The 21,784-nt window shown below is 45.8% G+C and overlaps 1 protein-coding gene and 1 long non-coding RNA gene across 2 annotated transcripts; one reads left to right on the top strand and one right to left on the bottom strand.

The window, feature by feature from the left end:
- The first annotated feature begins 14,528 nt into the window (after window positions 1–14,528).
- On the top strand, window positions 14,529–17,485 carry LOC109771482 (uncharacterized). Its single transcript, XM_020330178.4, has 6 exons — window positions 14,529–15,136; window positions 15,763–15,972; window positions 16,055–16,679; window positions 16,778–16,881; window positions 16,981–17,040; window positions 17,126–17,485. The coding sequence occupies exons 1-6, from the start codon at window positions 14,665–14,667 to the stop codon at window positions 17,146–17,148; spliced, it is 1,494 nt and encodes a 497-aa protein (XP_020185767.1). The 5' UTR covers window positions 14,529–14,664; the 3' UTR covers window positions 17,149–17,485.
- A 471-nt stretch (window positions 17,486–17,956) lies between these two features.
- LOC109771481 (uncharacterized) lies at window positions 17,957–21,157 on the bottom strand. Its single transcript, XR_002234845.4, has 3 exons — window positions 20,705–21,157; window positions 20,445–20,626; window positions 17,957–19,582 (listed from the first exon to the last, which is right to left on the bottom strand). It is a non-coding gene; the product is annotated as an uncharacterized lncRNA (long non-coding RNA).
- Between the last annotated feature and the right edge of the window lie 627 nt (window positions 21,158–21,784).

Here is a 21,784-nt window from a genome sequence, read left to right as displayed (position 1 = left end):
GAGTAAAGTGACTTGCCAGTAACGAGATTGAACGAGGTATTGGGATACCGATGATCGAATCTCGGGCAAGTAACATACCGATTGACAAAGGGAATTGTATACGGGATTGATTGAATCCCCGACATCGTGGTTCATCCGATGAGATCATCGTGGAACATGTGGGAGCCAATATGGGTATCCAGATCCCGCTATTGGTTATTGGCCGGAGAGGTGTCTCGGTCATGTCTGCATGGTTCCCGAACCCGTAGGGTCTACACACTTAAGGTTCGGTGACGCTAGAGTTGTTATGGGAAATAGTATGTGGTTACCGAAGGTTGTTCGGAGTCCCGGATGAGATCCCGGACATCACGAGGAGTTCCGGAATGGTCCGGCGGTGAAGATCGATATATTGGATGAAGGGTATTGGAGTCCGGAAGTGTTCCGGGGGTACCAGGCTATGGCCAGCATGACTGAAAGGTGTTTCGGGAGCCCCGGCAAGTGTTGGAGGGCCTCATGGGCCAAAGGGGGAGGGGCAAACCAGCCCACTAAGGGGTGGTGCGCCCCCCACACCCTTTCCCACGTTACTTGGGGAGGTGGGGCGCCTCCACCTGGCTTGGGAGGCAAGCCTCCACCTGCTTGGCTTGGGGGGCAAGTCTCCCTAGGATTTTCCCTAGGGAGATCCAATCTGCTTGGCCGCCGCCCCCTAGGGGAAACCCTAGGGCGCCTCCCCCTCTCCCCTTGCCCCTATATATAGTGGAGGGGTGGGAGGGCAGCCGCACCTCTTCCCTGGCACAGCCCTCCCTCCTCATACACCTCCTCCTCCTCCTCCGTAGTGCTTAGCGAAGCTCTGCCAGAGAACCACGAGCTCCATTGCCACCATGCCGTCGTGCTGCTGGAGTTCTCCCTCAACTTCTCCTCTCCCCTTGCTGGATCAAGAAGGAGGAGACATCCCCGGGCTGTACGTGTGTTGAACACGGAGGCGCCGTCCGTTCGGCGCTAGATCGGATCTTCCGCGATTTGAATCGCTGCGAGTACGACTCCATCAACCGCGTTCTTGTAACGCTTCCGCTTAGCGATCTTCAAGGGTATGAAGATGCACTCCCTCTCTCTCGTTGCTAGCATCTCCTAGATTGATCTTGGTGACACGTAGGGAAATTTTGAATTATTGCTACGTTCCCCAACAGTGGCATCATGAGCCAGGTCTATGCGTAGATTCTATGCACGAGTAGAACACAAAGTAGTTGTGGGCGATGATTTGTTCAATTTGCTTGCCGTTACTAGTCTTATCTTGATTCGGCGGCATTGTGGGATGAAGCGGCCCGGACCGACCTTACACGTACACTTACGTGAGACAGGTTCCACCGACTGACATGCACTTGATGCATAAGGTGGCTAGCGGGTGTCTGTCTCTCCCACTTTAGTCGGATCGGATTCGATGAAGAGGGTCCTTATGAAGGGTAAATAGAAATTGGCATATCACCGTTGTGGCCTTTGCGTAGGTAAGAAACGTTCTTGCTAGAAACCCATAGCAGCCACGTAAAACATGCAATAACAATTAGAGGAACTAACTTGTTTTTGCAGGGTATGCTATGTGATGTGATATGGCCAAAAGGATGTGATGAATGATATATGTGATGTATGAGATTGATCATGTTCTTGTAATAGGAATCACGACTTGCATGTCGATGAGTATGACAACCGGCAGGAGCCATAGGAGTTGTCTTAATTTATTGTATGACCCGCGTGTCAATGAAAAACGCCATGTAATTACTTTACTTTATTGCTAACCGTTAGCCATAGTAGTAGAAGTAATAGTTGGCGAGACAACTTCATGAAGACACGATGATGGAGATCATGGTGTCATGCCGGTGACGAAGGTGATCATGCCGCGCCTCGAAGATGGAGATCAAAAGGCGCAAGATGATATTGGCCATATCATGTCACTTTATGATTTGCATGTGATGTTTGTCATGTTTACATCTTATTTGCTTAGAACGACGGTAGCATAAATAAGATGATCCCTCACTAAAATTTCAAGAGACGTGTTCCCCCTAACTGTGCACCATTGCGAGGGTTCGTTGTTTCGAAGCACCACGTGATGATCGGGTGTGATAGATTCTAACGTTCGCATACAACGGGTGTAAGCCAGATTTACACGTGCGAAACACGTAGGTTGACTTGATGAGCCTAGCATGTACAGACATGGCCTCGGAACACAAGAGACCGAAAGGTCGAACATGAGTCGTATAGTAGAAACGATCAACATGGAGATGTTCACCGATGATGACTAGGCCGTCTCACGTGATGATCGGACACGGCCTAGTTGACTCGGATCATGTATCACTTAGATGACTAGAGGGATGTCTATCTGAGTGGGAGTTCATTAAATAATTTGATTAGATGAACTTAATTATCATGAACATAGTCAAAAGGTCTTTGCAAATTATGTCGTAGCTTACGCTTTAGTTCTACTGTTTAAGGTATGTTCCTAGAGAAAATTTAGTTGAAAGTTGATAGTAGCAATTATGCGGACTGGGTCCGTAAACTGAGGATTGTCCTCATTGCTGCACAGAAGGCTTATGTCCTTAATGCACCACTCGGTGTGCTGAACCTCGAGCGTTGTCTGTAGATGTTGCGAAACATCTGACATACACGTTTTGATGACTACGTGATAGTTCAGTGCGTAATGCTAACGGTTTAGAATTGAGGCGCCAAAGACGGTTTTGAAACGTCGCAGAACATATGAGATGTTCCAAAGACTGAAATTGGGATTTCAGACTAGTGCCCACGTCAAGAGGTATGAGACCTCTGACAAGATTCTTAAGCCTGCAAACTAAGGGAGAAAAGCTCAATCGTTGAGCATGTGCTCAGATTGTCTGAGTACTACAATCGCTTGAATCGAGTGGGAGTTAATCTTCCAGATGAGATAGTGATGGTTCTCCATAGTCACTGCCACCAAGCTATTAGAGCTTCGTGATGAACTATAACATATCAGGGATAGACATGATGATCCTTGAGCAACTCGCGATGTTTGACCCCGCGAAAGTAGAAATCAAGTAGGAGCATCAATTGTTGATGGTTAGTAAAACCACTAGTTTCAAGAAGGGCAAGGGAAAGAAGGGATACTTCATGAAACGGCAAATCAGTTGCTGCTCTAGTGAAGAAACCCAAGGTTGAACCCAAACCCGAGACTAAGTGCTTTTGTAATGAGGGAAACGGTCACTGAAGCAGAACTACCCTAGATACTTGGTAGATGAGAAGGCAGGCAAGGTCGACAGAAGTATATTGGATATACATTATATTAATGTGTACTTTACTAGTACTCCTAGTAGCACCAGGGTATTAGATACCAGTTCGGTTGCTAAGTGTTGGTAACTCGAAATAAAAGGCTACGGAATAAACGGAGACTAGCTAAAGGTGAGATGACGATATGTGTTGGATTGTTTCCAAGGTTGATGTAATCAAACATCGTACGCTCCCTCTACCATCGAGATTGGTGTTAAACCTAAATAATTGTTATTTGGTGTTTGCATTGAGCATAGACATGATTGGATTGTGTTTATCGCAATATGGCTATTCATTTAAGGAGAATAATGGTTACTCTGTTTATTTGAATAATACCTTCAATGGTCTTGCACCTAAAATGAATGGTTTATTGAATCTCGATCGTAGTGATACACATGTTCATGCCAAAAGATATAAGATAGTAATGATAGTACCACATACTTGTGGCACTGCCACTTGAGTCATATTGGTATAAAACGCATGAAGAAGCTCCATGTTGATGGATCTTTGGACTCACTCGTTTTTGAAAAGATTGAGACATGCGAACCATGTCTATTAGTATATATGCATGAAGAAAGTCCATACAGATGGATCGTTTGGACTCACTTGATTTTGAATCACTTGAGACATGCAAATCATACCACATGGGCAAGATGACTGAAAGGCCTCGTTTTCAGTAAGATGGAACAAGAGAGCAACTTGTTGGAAGTAATACATTTGATGTGTGCAGTCCAATGAGTGCTGAGGCACGCAGTGGATATCGTTATGTTCTTACTTCACAGATGATTTGAGTAGATGCTAAGAATATTTACTTGATGAAACACAAGTCTGAATTATTGAAAGGTTCAAGTAATTTCAGAGTGAAGTTGAAGATCGTCGTGACGAGAGGATAAAATGTCTGTGATATGATCATAGAGATGAATATCTGAGTTACGAGTTTGGCACACAATTAAGAAATTGTGGAAATTGTTTCACGACTAATACCGCCTGGAACACCATAGTGTGATGGTGTGTCCGAACATCATAACTGCACCCTATTGGATATGGTGCATACCATGATGTCTCTTATCGAATTACACTATCGTTTATGGGTTAGGCATTAGAGACAACCGCATTCACTTTAAATAGGGCACCACGCTGAGACGACACCGTATGAACTATGGTTTAGAGAAACCTAAGCTGTCGTTTCTTAAAAATTTGGGGCTGCAACGCTTATGTGAAAAAATGTTTCAGGCTAATAAGCTCGAACCCAAAGCGGATAAATGCATCTTCATAGAATACCCAAAACAGTTGGGTATACCTCCTATTTTAGATCTGGAAGCAAAAGTGATTGTTTCTAGAAACGGGTCCTTTCTCAAGGAAAAGTTTCTCTCGAAAGAATTGAGTGGGAGGATGGTGGAGACTTGATGAGGTTATTGAACCATGACTTCAACTAGTGTGTAGCAGGGCACAGGAAGTTGTTCCTGTGGCACCTACACCAATTGAAGTGGAAGCTTATGATAGTGATCATGAAACTTCGGATCAAGTCACTACCAAACCTCGTAGGACGACAAGGATGCATGCTACTTCAGAGTGGTACGTAATCCTGTCTTGGAAGTCATGTTGCTAGACAACAATGAACCTACGAGCTATGGAGAAGTGATGATGGGCCTGGATTCCGACGAATGGCTCGAGGCCATAAAATCCGAGAGAGGATCCATGTATAAAACAAAGTTTAGACTTTGGAAGAACTACTTGATGGTCGTAAGGCTGTTGGGTGCAGATGGATTTTAAAAGGAAGACAGACAATGATGGTAAGTGTCACCATTAAGAAAGCTCGACTTGTCGTTAAGATGTTTTCCGGCAAGTTCAAGGAGTTGACTGCGATGAGACTTTCTCACTCGTAGCGATGCTAAGAGTCTGTTGGAATTATATTAGCAGTTACTGCATTATTTATGAAATCTTGCAGATAGGATGTCAAAACATTGTTTCCTCGATGATTTTCTTGAGGAAAGGTTGTATGTGATACAACCAGAAGGTTTTGTCAATCCTGAAAGATGCTAACAAGTATGCAAAGCTCCAGCAATCCTTCTAAGGATTGGAGTATGCATCTCGGAGTTGGAATGTACGCTTTGATGAGATGATCAAAGATTTTGGGTTTTTACAAAGTTTATGAGAAACTTGTATTTCCAAAGAAGTGAGTGGGAGCACTATAGAATTTCTGATGAGTATATGTTGTTGACATATTGTTGATCAGAAATGATGTAGAATTTCTGGAAAGCATACAGGTTATTTGAAAAGTGTTTTTCAATGGAAAACCTGGATTAAGCTACTTGAACATTGAGCATCAAGATCTATAAGGATAGATCAAAAACGCTTAATAGTACTTTCAAATGAATACATACTGTGACAAGATTTTGAAGGAGTTCAAAATAGATCAGCAAAGAAGGAGTTCTTGGCTGTGTTACAAGGTGTGAGTATTGAGTAAGACTCAAGACCTGACCACGGCAGAAGAGAGAGAAAGGATGAAGGTCGTCCCCTAAGCTTTAGACGTAGGCTCTACAGTATGCTATGCTGTGTATCGCACCTAAAGTGTGCCTTGCCATGAGTTAGTCAAGGGGTACAATAGTGATCCAGGAATGCATCACATGATAGCGGTTGAACTTATCCTTAGTAACTAGTGGACTAAGGAATTTTCTCGATTATGGAGGTGGTAAAAGAGTTCGTCGTAAAGGGTTACGTCGATACAAACTTTGACACTAATCCGGATGACTCTGAGTAGTAAACCGGATTCGTGTAGTAGAGCAGTTATTTGGAATAGCTCCAAGTAGCGCGTGGTAGCTGCATCTACAAGATGACATAGAGATTTGTAAAGCACACACGGATCTGAAAGGTTCAGACCCGTTGACTAATAACCTCTCTCACAAGCAAGATATGAACAAACCCCATGGGTGTTGGATTCATTACAATCACATAGTGATGAGAACTAGATTATTGATTCTAGTGCAAGTGGGAGACTGTTGGAAATATGCCCTAGAGGCAATAATAAAATGGTTATTATTGTATTTCCTTGTTCATGATAATTGTCTATTGTTCATGCTACAATTGTATTAACTGGAAACCGTAATACATGTGTGAATACATAGACCACAACATGTCCCTAGTAAGCCTCTAGTTGACTAGCTCGTTGATCAATAGATGGTTATGGTTTCCTGACCATGGACATTGGATGCCATTGATAACGGGATCACATCATTAGGAGAATGATGTGATGGACAAGACCCAATCCTAAGCGTAGCACAAGATCGTGTAGTTCGTTTTGCTAGAGCTTTTCTAATGTCAAGTATCTTTTCCTTAGACCATGAGATCGTGCAACTCCCGGATACCGTAGGAGTGCTTTGGGTGTACCAAACGTCACAACGTAACTGGGTGGCTATAAAGGTGCACTACAGGTATCTCCGAAAGTGTCTGTTGGGTTGGCACGAATCGAGACTGGGATTTGTCAGTCCGTATGACGGAGAGGTATCTCTGGGCCCACTCGGTAATGCATCATCATAATGAGCTCAATGTGACTAAGTAGTTAGTCACGGGATCATGCATTACGGAACGAGTAAAGTGACTTGCCAGTAACGAGATTGAACGAGGTATTGGGATACCGATGATCGAATCTCGGGCAAGTAACATACCGATTGACAAAGGGAATTGTATACGGGATTGATTGAGTCCCCGACATCGTGGTTCATCCGATGAGATCATCGTGGAACATGTGGGAGCCAATATGGGTATCCAGATCCCGCTATTGGTTATTGGCCGGAGAGGTGTCTCGGTCATGTCTGCATGGTTCCCGAACCCGTAGGGTCTACACACTTAAGGTTCGGTGACGCTAGAGTTGTTATGGGAAATAGTATGTGGTTACCGAAGGTTGTTCGGAGTCCCGGATGAGATCCCGGACAACACGAGGAGTTCCGGAATGGTCCGGCGGTGAAGATCGATATATTGGATGAAGGGTATTGGAGTCCGGAAGTGTTCCGGGGGTACCAGGCTATGGCCAGCATGACTGAAAGGTGTTTCGGGAGCCCCAGCAAGTGTTGGAGGGCCTCATGGGCCAAAGGGGGAGGGGCAAACCAGCCCACTAAGGGGTGGTGCGCCCCCCACACCCTTTCCCACGTTACTTGGGGAGGTGGGGCGCCTCCACCTGGCTTGGGAGGCAAGCCTCCACCTGCTTGGCTTGGGGGGCAAGTCTCCCTAGGATTTTCCCTAGGGAGATCCAATCTGCTTGGCCGCCGCCCCCTAGGGGAAACCCTAGGGCGCCTCCCCCTCTCCCCTTGCCCCTATATATAGTGGAGGGGTGGGAGGGCAGCCGCACCTCTTCCCTGGCGCAGACCTCCCTCCTCATACACCTCCTCCTCCTCCTCCTCCTCCGTAGTGCTTAGCGAAGCTCTGCTGGAGAACCACGAGCTCCATTGCCACCACGCCGTCGTGCTGCTGGAGTTCTCCCTCAACTTCTCCTCTCCCCTTGCTGGATCAAGAAGGAGGAGACGTCCCCGGGCTGTACGTGTGTTGAACGCGGAGGCGCCGTCCGTTCGGCGCTAGATCGGATCTTCCGCGATTTGAATCGCTGCGAGTACGACTCCATCAACCGCGTTCTTGCAACGCTTCCGCTTAGCGATCTTCAAGGGTATGAAGATGCACTCCCTCTCTCTCGTTGCTAGCATCTCCTAGATTGATCTTGGTGACACGTAGGAAAATTTTGAATTATTGCTACGTTCCCCAACACCTATTTGTGTGAACCTTGTAAAATAAGAGAGAAAAGGCATAAGTATTGTACCATAATGTGTAATAACATCCCATAATGGAATAAATATCATTATAAAACCAGATGCAAAATGGACGTATCAGTGAAGCACTCATCACGGATGCGTGGGCCAAAGTAGGCTGGCCCGACGGCGTCGTTCTCCTCCAGCTCGAGGGAGAGGGCGAGCTGCTCGACGCAGTGGCGAGCGTCATTATTGTCGATGTCGCGCGAGCCCAGACGGATTGCGAGTAGGCCGTGGGGAGCCGGACCAGCAGAAGCCGGCCGGCCACGTCGGCCAGATGGCAGCGGGAGGTCTTGTCCGCGCTGATCACTCGGAGCCGGCTCGTTTCCCAGGTTGTCGCCAGTCGTCAGGGCACGGTCACGCTAGGCCCGGCCGCTCCGCGTCTTCCCGGACTGGGCTTCGCTGGGGCATGGCGAAGATGCCTGTTGGGTGTCCCGGGGCTTGAGGACTTTGGTGTGGCGCGAGTCTGATGCCCCAGGGGCGTCGAGGCGTTTCTGCTATGCGTTCGTGGCGGCGAGAAGCTCATGGATGTGCTGCTGCAGCTCATCCCCCTGCAGGAGTTCCAGGCCTTCAGTGGCCACCTCTGCGGCCCGCATGTTCTTGACGGGGGTATCGTAGACAGGCGGGACCACTCCCAGCATGCGGCCAAGGGCACCGCCACGGTTCCGCACCTCGGCGACCCGGCTGGGCTCGGCTGCGGCCGGCGTGAAACTGTAGGCGGCATCGCGCTCCCGCTGGGCGGACTCTAGCCCGTGCTGCATAGCAGCAAGCGCCGTGGCCTCATCCAGCAGGCGCACACGCTCCTCGTCGAGCCGGGCTCTGGCCTGGGTGGCGCCAACGTCGGTGGTGATGGGAATGCTGAAGTTCTGCAGCGTCGCGCACAACGGGTCGGCCGTGCTGGCACGAGCCGCGGCGGCCTTGGCTGCGGTGCTAGCCGAAGAGGATGTGGAGTCCATAGCAAGTACCTACATGCGGGTGTAGAGATCCGCCACGTCGCTGAAGATGGCGCAGTCGACGGGGATGGGGGAGTCGGTGACGTCGAGCACCCCGCTGGGGTACTCGTCAGAGACAAGCGCGATGGAGACGAGCAGTGCCCCGAAGGGGACGACGGACGAGCCAGCGAGGCTGGCCGGCGCCGCGCCAAGTGCGGGGACCAGGCTATGCACAATGCGCTCACCGGAGTCGGTCAAGGGTCTCGTCTGGAATGTGACTCCGGCCGGCACCGTGAGCTGCCCCACGGTGGGCGCCAACTATTGTGGTGATCTCACGGCAGATGCCATGGGATGGCTAAAAGAGGGGACAGACACAAGGGCACCGGTGGGTTTCAGAGGCGAGGCTGGCACGCGCAAGTGGGTGACACAAAACGTACCCAGGTTCGGGGCTCTCCGGAGAGATAACACCCCTTGTCCTGCCGAGTATGGTTTATATGAAGTGGATATAGGTTTGCTCCTGGAGCTGTTGGGGGGAGGAAGACAGGCCAATGCATGCGCTGCTTCTCCGGTGTGGGTGGATGTGTAGGTGAGTGTTTCTACTGATTAGGTGATCAAGCAACCCTCTGCATGGAGGGGCACCAGGGGGGTCTTATAGGCTGCCCCCCGGGGTTACAATGTTAAAGATACATGGGCGCGGGGCCCTGGCGTCAGTGTCTGGGAGCCAGCAGTGGGGGCCGACGGGTCCGTCGGGTGCGGGCCGTATCGGGGCCGCCGGGCACGGGTACGGTCGCCTGCTTGGCACTGTGGCACGCCTCACTGGGCATCTTGGGACGGCGGTGTCGCCTTGCTACAGGGTTGCGCCTCCAAGACACCGCCCGCCCCCGGGTGGTGGCATGGAGGGCATGACTGCCGTGCCCACCGGGGCCGACGCAAAAGAGGGCGCACTGTAGCCACGCCTACCTGTCGTCTGGGAATTGACTTCTTGCAGCCGTCTGGCATGCGCCAGCCGGCTGGGCTGGGACGCGCCACCCGGCCAGCTCGCGTTGGGGAGCCAGTGAGTGGTGAGCCGGGTTGAGGGGCTTGGCCTGCCCCGATGTTTTTGAAAAGGATCCGGGTTCCGTTGCCTGCCCGGGGCCATCCCCCTGACAAGAGTATTTATAGCGGCGCTTCTGTCACACACAAGGTGTCACAATTCTCGTGTGAAGTAACTGCTTGAGATTCTGCAAATATTATTACTGTCCTAGAGGACAAGTAAACCAAAATGACAAGGATAAAAGGTTTATAGGAATGACATGAAAAACTCATAAAAGTAAATAACATAAATAAACATGAAAGTGGAGTTGTGTTTCCTGCAATGAAGAGATTAGGCATGGAGAGAATTCAACTCATGGTAAGTATGTATCGAGTGTGGCAGTGCGAGGGTAATACTAGTTACCTTGTATTATACTCATAGTATTTGATATGTGTGTTCTGCAAGCGGATCACCCTAATGTTATGAAATTCCTCCTCGCAGGATTACATTTCATTCTATGGTTGTGCTTCGCCGTTGGCACAGAGTGGTCGTCTCCATAACTAAGATCCTTGGGGCGGAACCAAGCATTACGTTTCGTGGATCACCATTATCTCATATTGTCTCTGGCCCTCATTAAGGATGGCAAATTTACCCATGGGCATGGATATCCGACCCGAATGGATAGGGTTTGGATATGCTTTTGTGTCCATGGGCGGCGCCCAAACCCGACCCGATTGCTCATGGGTAGGGCATGGATATAATATTGTACCCGTGGTCATACCCAAACCCGACCGGATAGTATGACTTAACTGGCAAAAATCAGCTACCCCTACCCCATAGTCACATGTCCCACTGCAATTTTACACTTTGTTATCTAAAACATGCAAAAGAAATTACACAATCCCGATCGTAACTATTATTAGTTGACATTCAATCCCCTCCGCAACATACTCCAATATTTTTATCTCCTTGTTAAATGACTCGGCATTCTCATCTGTTAGAAAAATACTAAATGATCTTAGGTTGTTAGTGGACGTTGATTTACCATAAGTGAAGTCTAGCCTGCCACGAGGTGAAGGATGAAAGAGCTTATGTTAACACCGTGTTATGTCTTATTTATATGTCTCGAGAGGACCCAATGGATATCCATTGGGTTTGGACATGGACACAATTTTACACCCGTGGATTTTTTAATGGACGGGCAAAGACTGTCTTCATGGATATGGATATGGATTTGATATTGTTCAACCCGATCCAAACCCGACCCATTGCCAGCCTTAGTACTCATAGATATCTCCACCTGCCACGTCATAGGTCACAGATTCCCTAAACAATATGTGTTACCTGTGTAGGTCCTGAGATCGTATTTGTCTGGGCCCTTAAACTGGACAACACATACGGTTCTCCACAGTATAACAACTTACTAGACAGATCATAAGACTACAAATACAAATGATTACATATAGATTAGACACAAATGAACCTTACCACTCACCTACATCTCCCACGCCTATGGGGGATTACTCACGCATCATAAGAGAGAATCCAATCACACCAGAGATTAAACCCATGAAAACCATATCGATAATACCGTGAAGATCCACAATAAGATGAAATGGACAATTCAAATAGACTTGATCTCCGCATGAGAATGAATAGAGTTACAATTGTTCTCACAACTTGGAATTCCTCTTACAATAGTGAAGGATGAGATGATGATGGAGATGAAAGGACCAAAACTAAGAAGATCTCCAAAGGTTCTTCAGATCTCCTCTTCTTTGTTCTGATGTGGCGGCGGCTAGGGTTCTCTTCTCCCCTGGGTCCCTTCATGAAAGTGTCTTGTATAGACGTGGTGGATCTGTTGGCACCTCATACGACCGCTCATACGAGCGCTTGCGGTCGCATGGAAGGCCGTCTTTTTGCTCAGGTGCGCCTGGTGGCTTGGCTCTCCACATGGAAGTTGCTCCATTTGACTTGATTTGTAGTAATTCCTTTGCTACTCCCGCAGTAGTCGTTGGGTTTCCCCAAAGAGGAAGGGTGAGGTAGATAGCAACAAAGTTTTCTCTCAGTTAAGAACCAAGATTTATCGAACCAGTAGGAGCTTCTGGACTACCAAGATAAGCAACACCTGCACACACAAAAAAATACTTGCACCAACGCGACAAGAGGGTTGTCAATCCCCTTGTCCTTACTAGTAACAAGGTTAAAAGCAATAGATAGAGAGTTTGTAATAAAGTAAAACTACAAAATAAAGGAGCAAATAATGAAAGAGCACTTTTTATAGAAGACTTGTATTGATGGAGAATGGACCCAGGGGGCATAGGTTCACTAGAAGTATCTCTATGGAAAGCAGGCGATGGCATGGTAGACAAATTACTGTTGGGCAATTGACAAAAACTGCAACTACTACTATTACTCCACCCCAAAACTACTATGCATCATTCATGGTATTAAGTTTAATAGAAATAGAGCAACGCAATAAGCAAGATGACATAATATAGAGAAAGAAATACAACAAGAAGACCTCGTCGTTTTACTCTTAGTGGCAACAATACAAATACATGTCTTGTCCCCATCCTATCACTTGGATATAGAACACTGCATGATTGAACCCACTACTACGCACCAGCCCCTCTAAAGAACTACTCATCAATCTTGGCGAGAGAAGACAAATAGTCCGAAAAGCATACATCTTGACTTAATTATATAGCAAAGAAACTTCAAAAGATTCAATGATATTTAATGAACAATCTGATCATAAATCCATAACTCATCAGATCCCAACAAACACACCCCAAAATTACATCGGGTTGATCTCGATCAACGGGAAGGTATTGAAGATCCAAAAGAGAGAGAGACAGAGAACCATCTAGCTACTACTATAGACCCATAGGTCCTAAAGAAACTACTCACATATCATCATGGAGACAACAAGGTTGATAAAGATGGCCCTCCAATGGCTTCCCCCTCCGGCAAGCTCCAGAACAGGGCTATAGATGGGATCTCCTCGAAACAGAGGCTTGCGACGACGATAAAAGTCTTCTGGAGGTATGACGGATGGTTTCTCTATTTATAGAAATTTATGGCGGTGAAAATAGGTCGGTTTCATGGGTCCCACAAGCCCATGCGGCGCGATCACTCCCCCCTGACCACACCACAAGCCCAGGTTAACGGACCCTCTTGACGTCTCCCGAAGCTTCCAATGTTTCTTCCCCCAAAAAATCATGTTAAATCAACAACGTATTTTGACCTCCGTAGATATTGATTTCCCGTGAAACAAAAAACAAACAGAAAACAAAAACTGACACTGGATACTAAGTTAATATGTTAGTCTAGAAAAACAATAAAATGATGTAAAAGTATAATAAAAGTATATAGAAATGATAATGGGCAACGCCGAGTATTTTCTAACACACTTTAGGGAAAAAACGTGTATGTGAATGGGCAACACGACGGTCCGTCTATACCCGCATCAAATCCACAAGTGAAGTATAGCAGTGGCCGTGTGTAATAGCTCCTATAACACACACAAACATGAGTTGCTTTATTGGCTAGCCTAATAAATTTCACAATTTTTCTTTAAAGTTTTGACTTAATAAAAATATTTGGTCTTCCCTAAAAATCTGCAAAAATATATCTTAAAAATGAAAATATTCAGAAGTTTGATTTTTCATCCTATTTATAAAATATTAACATTTCAAAAATAGAGGTTTATTTGTTTCAAAAAAATTCACATATTTGAAAAAAAATCATGTTCATGTTACAAAACAAGTTTCCAGAAAACTTCATATACAGCTAGATCCATAATTATACACTTTCATACAAATGTTGACTATCCCCCCCAAGAAAGTGAAACTATGAAGTAAATATAAGCAGAAAGAAGGAAAATAGAAAAAAAATCCGGATAAAAAGTGATACAGAAAACTCCGGAAAAATGTCGCTACATTGGCCGGCCCAATACATTTCACAATTTTTCTTACATGTTTTGATTTAATAAAAATATTTGGTCTTTCCTACAAAGTAACAAATATATATCCTAAAAAGAGAAATACTCATAAGTACTATAAAAATGTTCATGTGTACAAAGAAGACGTTCATTTATTTCAGAAAGTGTTCACACATTTGATTTTTTAATGTTCTTTAAAAATGGTTTTCCAAAAAGTGAAACTATAAAGTAAATAATAACGAAAATAATAAATAAATGAGAAGAAAAGAAAACCGGATAGAGGTTCTTTTGGGATAAAAAGGACATAGAAAACCCCGAAAAATGTTGTTACATGGGCCGGCCCATGTAGGAGTACTAAGCTTTATGGCAAACTAATTAATCTTTGCGGGCTAGGAGATAGAGATTCCTATTTGTCGGCCCAACCGACGGGAGCCGGCAGCGTCGTCGCCCCGTTCGCGCCAGAAAAGGAAAAAAACGCAATCGATTCGGGACTTCAATTCGTTGGCGCGCGCCAGCTTGCCCGCCCGCCATTGCTTCACCCGTTTCCTTTCCCTCCACGCTCTCACTCCAATTCCATTCGTTTTCCCTCCCTCCCTCCTCCAAATTCAGCAACAAAAACCGCCGAGACGCACACAGAGGGAGAGATAGAGATAGAAAGACGATCCAAAAGAAGGAGAGATCGAGATCTAGGATTCTTACCGGCCGTTGCTAGCCATGGCGCCGCCGAAGCCGAGCTCTCCTCCCAACCCCAACCCCAACCCCAGCCCCAACTCCTCCTCCGACGCCGACAAGGCCAGGGGCAAGACGAAGGTGACGCCCCTGCAGGTCGCCTTCCTCGTCGAGCGCTACCTCGCCGACAATGGCTTCTCGGCCTCCCTCGCCGCCTTCCGCTCCGACGCCGCCCACCTCTTCGCCAAGACCAGCAACAACATCGTTCCCCCCAAGGGCCTCCTCCCTCTCGCCGACATCCTCCACGACTACATCTCCCTCAAGGAGTCACGCCTCGCCGTCGACTCCGCCATGCAGGCCATGCAGACCCTCGTCTCCACCTACTACCATTCCGGCCCATCCGCTCATCTCGCGGCGCCGCCCTCCTCGCCACCGCTCGTCCCGCCCTTCTTCGTCGGCCCCACCACCTCTTCTCCCCCGCACCCACCCATGGTGGCCATTCCCCCGCCTCCTACAGGTACCTTCGCTCTTTCACCCTGTGCATCCCACTTGTTCGACGTTATGCGTGCTAGTCTATGCGATTGTTATTTTCTACTAGACTCCAACCCCTTGTTTGCTTGCATCTGATTTATCTTTTAGGGGAGAATTTTGAACTTCCCTTTGACTTGCAAGCCCATGGTTTGGAAATTGTCTACTGTCATAAGTTGTAATTCTTGCCTAAATTTTTGTTTAGTTTCTGAACTGCACTGTTAGATATAGTTTGGGCCACAAACATACCAGTTACATGGATAGTAGATGGCTTGTCAATTGGTTACAGTTTTTAGAATTGGACTGTGTGCATTAGTATTTTTTTTCCTGAATATGCGTGTAGTGTATCATTACACTAATAGAGAGTTGAGAAAATACAGATGCCAATAACCTCCTCCCAAATATGACTAGGCAAACACATTGTATTTCCATTTGAAAAACTGGCAAATGCAGTATTTCTCCTCCAACTGCCATCCACATGCAGCCTAGTCATGTTCTATTAAGTGTAGCTTTTGCCATCCATACATTGTACATTAGATTTCAGTTTATCACCTGGTGGCTGGTGCTATTATTCATCTTGAAATTAACAAGGTCCCTTTTCTGTTATTATTGCAGGCTCCTCTGGATATGCTACGCCTATGATACACTACACCCAGTCATCCTCCTCGCTTGTTGTTCAGAATTCTTCAAATGCCAACAACATGTCCACCCCAGCAGCCAGTTCTTTGCCTACAAAAAAAAGAAAGGCAGCCAAGCCTGCTGCAAAAACTACTTCAGCCTCCAAGAGAATATGTGCTGCACCGTCTACAAGCTTGAACCCAAAAGGTACGTTTTAAAAAGTACTAGCATAACTTGACAGTCATTTCCTGCAGCATCACCAGTTATTGACTTACTGTCCTAATGCCAGGTACAAGTGCAGCCTCTCAACTGCAAACTGCACAGCCAAGTTCAGCTGAACATTCAGTGGTTGCAAAACTACCGGCCCAAGCCTCATCAGTTGCAAAAAGCTTATTCACCCCACTCCAGTCTCAAGTCAGTTCTTCTCCTTATACAGCTCAACTAAGCTATCCCATGGGAAATGAACTTGCTTCTTGTCAATCACAAAGGCCATCATCTGTGGTTCCAAATGCTCACGCCCAACAGGAGATTGCTTCCTCTCAATACTCTATAGTTTCTTCCAAGAGACTAATAGTCAGTCCTATGAAAGGGGGCACCTATTATTCTGTCGAGAGGAGTTGCCATGTCAGCTCCCCCTTAAAATCAAGCACCCAGAGATCATCAAAAAGGGAACATGTGAAAGGGAGGTTAGATTTTGACAGTTCAGATGCAAGGCCAGTTTCAGCTGAACATGTTTCTGAGAAGCCCTCTAGCTCTACCTATAATGGAGAGAAGCAAGATGACTTTGACATTGATTTCGCAAACTTTGATCTATTTGAAGGCGACTTCTCATTTTCGGAACTATTGCTTGACTTCGATCTTGACAATGAAGGCCTTCAATGTGAGAATCCTTCCACAAATGCTGAAGTTCAAAGGTATGCTACTGTGTTCTGATTGGATGCCTTTGGTTTTTTGTCCTTGGTGATTCTATAAATGCTAAGATGGTTCTGTTGTGTAAATTGAATGATTACAGACTACAGCCCACTGTGAAGAGTAACAACATGACTGCCGATCCAGCTTTTCCAGATCCAATGAAGCCAATGTCAGCAGATCCCACTGAAGACATCAATTCACAAGGTTAGAGAAAGCTCTAATAATATGCTGCACTGTCTTGATTTTGTTCATCCTTTCATCACTTTTTTGTAACAAATCTTCCATGCATACCTGTTTGTGCAGGAGCTACATCTGTTACTTCTGTCAGAGCTATTACTAAGAGGATAAAGATTGTTAGCCCTGGTATGCCTATAACCTCTACCTATCATGCTTCTCATGTACAACAGGTTTTAAAGTTATCTAATATGCTAGCTGTATTTGTTTGCAGTTAAGGGCCGCTCAGCTTCTTAGCATGGTGAATAGAACTGAACATCACAAAGAGCAGATGTCCTCTGGATATGACCACTAACTGAGATGATCTAGATGGCTAGCTAATTTGATGCTACATGCTGTTTTGACCAACTGTGCCGCACAGAGGAGTTCTTTCAGCATTACACATGGCTTTCTGATGGCAAGCTTGTGCTGTTTTGTTCCTTTTTGCATTTAGTATTTAACTGCCTTCATGTATAGCTGATATTGAATTGCAAGTGTTTCTCTTGACATTAATGTTATCGGGTCAGAAGTTTGCTATATTAAACCTGTGATGGTATTTTCCATGGTTTGCATCAAGCTTTTGGTGCTCCTAAAATGTATGTTTGCTCGAGTGAATTAGAGCATAAAGTGCACTACTGATGCATCAGTTATAGCTAATGCAGATGTGATGTTCTTGAGCCAATATAGAAGTGGGCAGAATCGTAGGTATTTGTGCTGGCTGGTCCTATAAAAAAAGTTGCTAAATATATGGGTTATTACTAGTTTACTACTTTGGAAGACTAATACACACTGTTGTGATGTCATTACACAGATTTGATAAATTTGTTTGCCTTCTTCGTTCGTGCTCATCTCTTGCATCATGTAAATTTCTATGGTTTCCACACTCTCTCCTTATGTGGATGGTTCCCTCTGATTTTCCTGTTGGGGTTCAAATTATTGGCTTCGTAGATACTTATGGCTTCCAGCTGAGAGTAAGAGAGGGAGATACAGTTCTAAGATGAGAATTTTCAACCAACAAGCTTAAAACTAGAAAACAGGTGTCCAGATGAAAAGCATATCAGTCAAATAATTAAGAACATTATGTAGGATCTTCATATTATCAAAATATCAATCATGCTCTATTCATTTTTGTAAGCTTTGTATGGTCGTACCACAACAAAAATCTTAACCTGTTTTCCAAGTAACGATGTTTCAGTGGCTGATAGGATCCATTACTACTGTTTCTTGCTTCCTGAATTTCCACCGAGGCAGGAAATATTTGGTGGGGAGTAGAATCTTCCTGGACAAGGACCTCTCTGCTCTGGAGCAGCGATATGGGTCATACCGGCATATAGTCTCATTATCTGTACCGTCCAAATGACCAGATTGGTAGGTAGGCAGAGCATTGAATAGAGCATGTGCGAGCGCCAGATATTCTAGTATACTGGAGATGGCTGTACATGAGAGCGTCTTTGGACCAGGGTAGATCGTATGTACTGGAGGTCCCAAGGGGCGGGATGGTGCAGTTTGACGGATGGACCGCTGGTACAGGACCTGCATCCGTCATGTACCGTGGCCCAGAATTTTTCCTCTGTCTACACACAACCGCACAGAGTCCCTAGCACGCGGCTACATCGGCATCTGTTGCGACGATGGGCGGCCCTGTTTGCTCACCGCCGGCGTCTTTGCTCATCCGTTCACAATTGCAGGTTTGTAGCGGAGGATCAGCAATGTAGTGTCTGCGAGAATAGTCTGTGGCGCACTGAACTAGCCCGTGGGAATAGTCCATGGCAGCGCACTGTAGTGGGGCCACCGCCTCAGACGACAGAGACAGCAGGGACAGCGTGACGACGAAGTCCGGGGAGTCTGCTATTAAGCCAGATCCACGAGCGCCCCGGGTGATTAAATGTACTTCCTCTGAAAATGCTGAACTGAAACCGTGTGAAGCTGAAGACAGTGACAAATTTTCCGTTTTCTGTAGTCTGGTGCTACAGCTTAGTAGATTTAGCATTGCTGTCGTTCATAATGATGCAACGAATGAACAACATAAGCAAGTACCTGGTTTAGTACTAGCAATTTCCTGGAGCAAAGAGCAAACAGTAAGGCTCGTTTAGAATTACAAACATAGAACAATTATATTGAACTGGATATATGTACAACACATGAAAATTCAGTAAATCAACATGAGAATTGGTGGTAATTTTTCACCATTATAGCTGCATTTCGTACATCAGTTTCCCAAATGCCACCTGGCGCGTGGGAAAGTGCAGCATGTTGAGAGTTATGCAGAAACACAAATTCATTCTCTGCTATAGGATATGACTGAAACTTTAAGTGTCACAGCTAAACTCAATTCCTCTACTCACTGCAAAACAATCATCGCATATGTGTACGACGCTTAATCTAAGGTAAACGCAGTTGGCAACATAATAGGAGCCCAAACACATTAACTGCATCTTTGTTCAAGCAGTTTCTGAATTTTAGACAGCGAGACCAGCCCAAAATAGATTTCCTACTGTCAGGAGAATGGAGCAAGTTTAGCTAGCAGAAATAGAAGAACTACTGGGTTTTCCAGAACCCCTATCTTATTGCAAGAAAATTGGGATTCACATGGCCAAGGCAACAACAAGCGAACCGTGAAGCAACAGTCAGGAGTCCTGCTCTGGTCTTTCTCTACACTGCATCGACATCGCGTACCGCACCTCCGCATGGGCTGAATTAGCAAAAACATCGAAGCAGTTAGACATACATCATGTCACAGGTACTGCAACAGGTTAATGAAAATATCAAGAAGAAAGCTGAAGTCCAAAAACGCAAAACAATGTAATACATAGAAAAAGCTAGCTTTCATATAGTGTTGTGGGATACAGCCTGAATTTTGTCCACACATTAATCGAAACAATTACAGTAGGCTAAATAGTAGAAATTGGTATCTTCTCTGTGAAGTTTAAATGAGCAGGCTGAAGTGATTTGGGCTTCTGAAGTTGCAAAGTCTTCTACTAGCAACATATAGTATTAAACTGAAAAACTGAATTGTCTGAATTAAAAACCAAACACCAACTAGCTTCAGACAACCTTCTAGCGTCTGCCCATAAATCCAGCAGGCACAATGTCGTGCCTCTAGTGTTGCAATCATGAAGATAGTTGATGTACAAAACCTGAAAGCAATGTAATGTGCATGCAGAAACTAATTTCTCTGTAGTGTTTGTGGGATACAACATGAATTTTCTTTCTGAATTACAATTGCCTAAATAATATAGAAATCGATATCTTCTATGTGAAGCTGAATTTATATGACTGGACTGGTTTGAGTTTTCAAGTTCCAAGACTGGGAATATGTAACCAACTAAGCATCAGGCTACACAGACAGATTAATCCAATCCAACAGCCACAATGCAAGCACAAAAGTTCAAAGAATTGCCAAGTCCTAACTGAAACCGTTCCAGTGAACAATTTCAGTACACCGTTTTCCAGCACAAGCTGATCAGTACTCCATTAAAACAGAACCCAAAAGATCTTATCAATGCAGCAAATAATACATATATCTTGCAAATAATTTTCTGGGCCTCTCTCACCTGGTGTCCCGGTCACGAAGACGACGATGTGGCTGTCTCGGCCGCTGCGGGACAGGTCAACGAGCCTGCGCTCCGCTCGAGTGTGCGTTGCTCTGTACATCACATTCTTCTCCACCTCTTCTACTCGGTAAGCACCTGCTTCGTACAAAGGGCCACCCTGAGTTCATGGAGCATTGCCCAGACTGCAAGAACGAAAAAAAACGTAATGAGCCCGCATCATTTGTAGCAGTCCAGATCCAGGATTGGACTCAAGATCTTACACTGCAAAGGATACACTTGTAGTACTGATTGCCGGGTCTTTTCCCACCGGCGGATATTTGGCTAAACACTTGCCTGCCGCATCGAGGTCATAGGATTAAGGAAAGAAGATCCATGTTCACGGCTTGGGGGTGGAGGAGCAAGAGGCCGCCATTGCGGCGGTGCGCTAAAAAGGAACAGTGCGAGGGGGAGAGGAATGTGGAAGGACAACTGCCTGTGCAGCTGTATGTGAGAACAGAGATGAATTTCGTTGGGCAGAAGCAGAACGACTCATGCCTAGGGTCGAGCGGACCATGTGCGACAGGACTCCGGTCAAGAAAAGATTAGGAACGGCAAGACCGTAGAAGACCACTGGGCCACAGCAGTAATGAACAACAGACAAGAAGCACCGGCACTGTTCAATATTGATGTGAGGAAACGCAATACAACATGCAATACAACGGTGCACACTGATCCCTAGTTTTTTTTTTTTTTTTTCAAAAAGGGGAATCTCCCCGGCCTCTGCATCAGAATGATGCATACGGCCATCTTATTAACGAAATAAAAGGTTCCAACAAGGTTTCAAAGTCTCCAACTGAAAAGTAATCAAAAGGCAGCTCACACAGAGCTAAAGAGGCTGGACACACAGACTAGCCAAGATAAGACGCCACAACCGGCTGGCTAAAGATAGATAGGGAAACTAATTGCCTATCCTACTACATGACCGCCATCCAAACCGGTTGAAGATATCCCGAGCTACCATCTCCCAGCGATAGATCCAGTAACCAAATGCTCCCTGGCCTCCATCGGAGTGAGTAGCGACCATGAACGGATCACGGCTGTGGCTCGGAAAATAACCTGCAAAAAGTGAATACGTGATGTTCTGTTAAAAACCAAATCATTTCTGCAAGTCCAGATAGTCCACAACAAAGCGCAAACTCCAACACGAATATGTCTCGCTAATTTAGGCTCAATCCCAGTGAGCCATGTCCCAAATAACGTAGTGACAGAATTCGGTGGAGTAATATTAAAAGCAATGTGAACCGTCCGCCAAAATACTCTGGCAAACGGGCAATCAAAAAAGAGATGTTTGATCGTCTCGT

Source organism: Aegilops tauschii, chromosome 2 (assembly GCF_002575655.3).
Source record: "Aegilops tauschii subsp. strangulata cultivar AL8/78 chromosome 2, Aet v6.0, whole genome shotgun sequence".
Classification (NCBI taxonomy): domain Eukaryota; kingdom Viridiplantae; phylum Streptophyta; class Magnoliopsida; order Poales; family Poaceae; genus Aegilops; species Aegilops tauschii.
Note: the sequence above shows the minus strand (reverse complement) of the source record. Positions and strands in the feature narration are given on the sequence as shown.